At 37.1% G+C, this 6154-nt stretch overlaps 1 protein-coding gene across 1 annotated transcript in view; it reads left to right on the top strand.

The window, feature by feature from the left end:
• The first annotated feature begins 1339 nt into the window (after positions 1-1339).
• Positions 1340-6154, top strand: part of LOC146587978 (sodium-dependent neutral amino acid transporter B(0)AT3-like) — a 30993-nt gene continuing 26178 nt past the window's right edge. Inside the window, 1 exon segment of the mRNA XM_085318721.1 lies at positions 1340-1502. Coding sequence (XP_085174847.1) covers positions 1340-1502 — 163 coding nt within the window.

The following is a 6154-nucleotide window of genomic DNA, read 5'->3' as shown; positions in this document are numbered from 1 at the left end:
CAAAAATCGTTTCTCAAACACTTTCATTTGAAGGAAAGCACTCAGCTGTTACATTCCTCAGCAACTAGTTTAATGAACAATAAAATAGTCACTTGGGATTCATTGACAGGTGGGAAGTGATTAACCTCTAACAAGTATAGTAAAAGTGGACTAGATTCTAATGTTTGAATTTATATGATCTTGTCAAGATCAGACTCTCAGCTAAGTGTCTGCTTGGGAACATGACGGAGATCAGTTTGAATTTCATACTGAAAGTTTAAAATTTTTATTTGTTTTCTAAGATAAAAATTAGGTAACTGAATATCTTCTTTGATACATTGATAACTGGCCAAACCAGAATTGCTCTCACAAATTTATAAACATGAAATAGTGAAAAAGTGCTTCTCAAAATACCAAATGCTATATAGATAAAAACAAAATTCAAACTGTCTTAGTCAATGTGTGCTGCACCTTTCAAGTATTTTGAATTAGTCATATCTAAGGGTGTGAATTTTTAGAAATGGAAAAGCATGATGAAAGCTAGCTCCTTTGCATTCAGTGTGCTGTATACGCTCTTGGGAACTTGATGCAGAGTCATATGGTTGCTCAGACTCAAGTCATCCATGCCACAGCTGCATGTGGTCCACCTGTCCAAGCAGCAGACCTCAGGACTGACAAAAAGCAACTGCAAGTACATTTATAAAAATATACCTTTACAGGCTCCTATTGAGGCTTTAATACAATCAATGACTACTAAGCAACAATACAAGGCGAGGAAGATGGTTTAATGTAGAAAGAGATATATCTGATTAATATTAATTTTTAATGCATTTTTTAACTTTATGAACGTACAGAAGATGTCTTCAGTCATTTAACTCTATTAACTAAGTAACAAAGGAAATGGGAACATTTCCTTTATTCACAGATTTTTCTTTTTTTARAAAAAGCATTTTACAATTTTAACAGATCTGATTGCTGTAAAGGGTTTTTATTATTATTACTGGGCATAACATACATCTTTGAAAGTATCTGAGAACATAAAGAAAACAGAAAAGAAAAATATATTTGATCCTGAGTTACTGATTAACTACATACTCCTAAGTTCTCTAACTATAGAACGAATTGTAGAAAGTCAGGAGCGGTAACTTTGTCCATATAACAATAATTCTTGGTTTTGTCTTTAAACTGCAGCTTTTATAATGACACATTCCTTTGCATAACATAAAAAGAAAGCTCCACCTCTTTTTCCAGAATCCTTTAGCCATCTTGCATAAAACCTGTAGGAGACACAGGTTGTGAATCATACATATCTCTGTATTTATAAAGAAAGGAGCTAGAGAGCCACAGATATTTCATAAACATGTCAAAAGATTTATCTGTTGATGTGGCACCTGAAAGCCTTAAAGAAGATGGCAGACCGAAGTGGGACAATAAGTTTCAGTACATTTTAAGCTGTATTGGATTTGCTGTCGGTTTGGGGAACGTGTGGCGATTTCCATACTTGTGTCAGATACATGGAGGCGGTAAGATTGAAATGGGACTTTGCCAAAATATTAAACTACAGTGCTAACATAACTATACTAATTTATGGTAGGCATGGAAGTTGCATGTTAGATTACATTATTTTTTGACTTTTGAATTCTCATAAATGTTTTACAAAAACTTTTTTACCAGATAGATAAATTAGTTTATCCTATATGAATGTGTTTCATTTTAAAATGATACTTTTGCTTAGGAAATAAGACTAAATAGATGATAAGTTTCAGTAAAACCAGTGTTAAAGTTCTTACAGTGCTATTGCAGTTCTGATGGGAGAAGGGAACCAAACTTATAGCTTATTACCTTAAGGAAAAGGGAAAAGTCCTGACAAGGACTCAGTGAAGCAGCTCCCCAAATAAATGAAAGTTGAATCTCCTTTTAGGAAAGTGGAAAGGTCATTTCCCACCTTTCTCTGATGCTTTTAGAAGTTACCCCATAATCTAAAATTGCTACTGAACTAAACTGTACCTTACTATGACTGTGAAGATATTTCAAAAGTCTAGCTGATACAATATAAACATGAAAATGCAAAGTGATGCTGACAACTGCCTAAGCCATTCATTTAGCACCATAAAATATTCTGGCCAAAGATTTCTTCAGAAGCAACATAGCAAATGTAAATGGATCAGAAAAGATTAATTGATAGGTTACCATTTACAGTAGCTTTTGAGATCTGCCATGATAAACTGTCTAAAGCAAGAGAATACAGCAAACTGTTTTGGCCCAGTATGATTCATTATTTTTCAGTTAACTGGAGAAGTATAAAATTCAAACCTGGAAAAACTTACAAATGACAAACAATCCAAGACTGTTCTATCAACCTGTCTGTGTTACTGGGTGAGCTACGACCAAGGAACCAAGAATAGATTCTGTATTTAACAGGTGGAGGCATTTTAGAAAGAAGTAGCCGTACAGGGAGTCTAGTGAGTGACTGCCTGAATTAAATATAACGGGTTGTATGACAAAAAGAATCCTGGCATATATAAGCAGAGGAATAGGAAATAGATATCGAGGCATTGCACCATGAGTAAGACCACTTCTGTGGCCACCTTTCAGAAAATGTTGAAAAATGGGGAAAAAATACAAGAGTACAAGAATTATTTGAGGTATGGAAAACTTAGGGTACAAGAAAAGACTTGCAAATTCAATTCATTTAACTCAGGAATTGAAAATTAAAGCATACATTTATCAAGAAAATGGAAATGACTTTGATTCTAAGGAGCACTTTAACAGTGAACATATAACAGCTGGAAAATACAAGTAGATGAATTCAAATAAGAAAGGAGAAGAAGCAACAGGTCAGATTGCTCCCAGAACTCTTCATGTTTTACACTTTTTATTTGCAGCAAGATGCAAAAATTCATGAAACTTTCTCAGATGAGTACAATAACCAGATAGTTATAAACTCATAGCTGCATACACTCTTTTTCTTTGCCCTTTGGAATRGCTGGAAAAAGCCATTATTTAATGATATATTCATCCACGAGATAGGACAAATACCTGTAGAGAGACATCCACATAGTATAAATGACACGGGGCCTGCAAGAAAGCCATGGAGCAGGAGCTAAAGGTCAAATACCCTAGAGCATCTCAAGTGGCCTTCAATGCCTAAATGTAGACAACTGAATGGACCCCAACATGCCCAGAGGTGCAACCTTGGGTGCCTTGAGAAATTTAACGTTAAAGCCATAAACCATAGGATCTCTCAGGAAAAGGCAGCACTTACACAGAGTTTTCAGGATTTCRACTTGGGAGACCTGAAGTCCAGTTTTCTTCCACTTTAGGCGCCTCTGTGCTTTTTGATCCTGCTCTAAACAGTTACCAAAGGAAAACAAAATACAGTCCTACTGCTCACTCTAGGAAATGAAGACCAATGAAATTACCCGTGTTGAACACAAGCAAAAGGAAAGCTGTATGGTGCCATGCTAAATGCTGTGCTAGTACATTTTTGAATGATCTGAAGGGAGCAAAGCAATATGGAGTGATATAAAAGGGAATACAAAGGGCTCTCTAAGGAGCTTCTAGGGGAACATATCCAGCTCAGTCAATGGACAATACAATTACACATGTATGGGTCAATCCGATCAGGTAAAGCTACCTATATTAGAGACAAATACATATATCCTRCACTTTCTAGGCATCTAAACTACATCTATCCTAACTACTATCTTAACTAGGCAGCTCTACAGAAAGTTCAAAACATAAACTGAGCTAAAGAATGTGTAAGATGGTGAGGACTATAGAAGATACTTTAACAACACAACACAAAACAGTGGCATGCTGTGCCTGTTACTGGCCAAACCTCACAAACAGCTGTTGACAAACTGGGGGAACTCACAGATTTTTCTTGGTGTTCAATTTCAGACACTCAGCTCAGCTGGAATGACCACAGCTTTTCTACTCATGTGTCCCTGTGGGCCAACATTTTCTACCTGTCTAAGCTAAGGTGTTTCCAGGCTGGCACATTCATATGTCAAAACATCACAYGTTTAGGGACAAATAGAAATTCAAAAGGAAAGAGAATGAAATGAATGAGAAGGATAAGAAGGGGCACAAAAGTTAAGAAAAAAAAGAAAGACACAAAATTAAAACAGAAGCTGGACTGCTCTTCCTATGTTAGAGCATGGGAACATTCAGTATAATTAACAAGCAGCTTAATATAATTAACATAATGTAACAGAATTAATAACTAACACAAGGTCCTCTGCAATTGCACGTCCTCTGTCATTCCCACTGCACAGAGGTGCTTTCTGAAGCCATGAGCTGTGGGAGATTTCCAGAACATTGTGCTTTGGGGTTTGCACAAATCGCTATCAAGGATTAAGATGAAACATTGGGCTATGGCCTGTTAAAAAGTTCTTATATATTCCCATGAAGCACCCAGGTTGCTTCTCGGTGCTGAAGGACTAGTCTTGACCAGCTGTTTTTCAGCCTTTTCAGCTTGCAGCTTCACTGCAAAGTACAGCAATATTCTTCTCCTGCTGGGGTTGGATCTGTCCTCTCTATTCCTCCCTCCAGGGCCCCCCTGCATCCTTGCCCAACAAACCTTTACCACCACAGCAAAAGTGTGAGTCTGAGTGAAAAGAGGCCAGACCTGACATTCCTTATGGACAGCACAGTGTTCAAATAGTCTGTTTGCTCATGTATCATGCATATTGTGTAAGATGTTCACAGCTGGCCAGGCAGGCTTGCCTTGGCAGGTGGGAATCTTCTGCCTAGACAGAGTATGCTGATCCAGCCTCGAGCTTCTGGATCACTGCTACATCCCACAGCAACTGCTAGGGACAAAGCAGATAGGTTTTAGAGTTGCTTTAAAAATATTAAAGATGAGGAAATGCTATGAGGATAAAGGCTGAGTCATTGTTTTGCACCTTGAGTAATATTTTTACCAGTGAAAAAATGGTATAAAACAGTCAGTAGACTCAGAAATGCTTTATAGCTACTCACAGTGCTGCAGTTGCACAGAAGAGCAGTGAATAAAGGTGAATGTACTGATGGATGGCCAATGTTTGATCACCACATTTTAAGAAAGGATTCAGATAGCTCAATAGCATGACGGACCATATAACACAGTACTGACAAAATTCTTTGGGTTTTGTGAATATTTATCCTGGAAAGCAGGTGTGAGAAGAGTTGAATGAGTCATGAATGCTACCAAGAAGACAAAGTTATTTGGCTTACCCAGGTATATAATGTGGTTGTATTTTCCCTYGGCTAATTTCAGGCAATGATGTGATTTGAGGTTGCATTTCTGAAAAAAAAAAAACAACTTTTAGATGCAAAATCCCAGTGGAGGTGCAGGGGTAATGGAGCATAAATCCTGCCTGTGTGCATCTGAGGACGTGAACAAGGGATAGATACATGCGTTCCAGTTARCCCAGAGCCCCGAGAAGCGATGTGACTAGGTTCCTGAGCATAGCCTGGAGGGCAACAAAAACCTAGTGTGAAAATGATATCGATGTACTCTAAGGCTGCTTAGCTTCTGAAGTGTGGGCCACAATTTTACAACAGTTTCAGAGTCAGGCAATGTATTTTTCCTCATTTCTAAATCTTTTTAACAACAAGAGATAAAACTAAGTGCTTGTGTGTTTGTTTTATGTCAGCCGTTTCTCATTGGACCTCTGAACCTTATTCGTTGCACATTAGTGTTACTCAGTAACTTGGGTCTAATATAATATCAATCTTGCTGACATTTATCACCTGCTGTTGTTACTGATTATTTGGATTTATTGCCTGAGTTAAGTTAGTTATTTAGTTTGCATGACTAATGGATATGAAGGTTGTTTGTCACAGTAAATGGAGACAAACAGCAATGTTCCCAGGCAACTGGAACTGTAAAAAATGTTTCTAAAGGGCTTGGTATATATTTTGGCGCTTAAAACTGAGATTCAGATAAATTATATACATATATACTCATATGTAGTCATCTGAGTATACTTCAGAAAAGCTAGTTATTCTAGCTGGAACTCACTGCAATGTTGTACCTCTGATTATTGCTAATATGGATACACTTGACTAATACATGGGTCATAAAAATTACGCATATAGCATCTGATCCTACAGGATGAATGAAAAATACCTTTAATAGAAAATACAATTTTATTCTAGGAAAACAAAGACATATAAGCATTAGAAC

This window comes from Rhea americana, unplaced genomic scaffold (genome assembly GCF_003343005.1).
Source record: "Rhea americana isolate MKP2758 unplaced genomic scaffold, rheAme1 scaffold_55, whole genome shotgun sequence".
In the NCBI taxonomy this organism is placed as follows: Eukaryota; Metazoa; Chordata; class Aves; order Rheiformes; family Rheidae; genus Rhea; species Rhea americana.
This window is presented reverse-complemented; position numbering and strand designations above follow the sequence as displayed.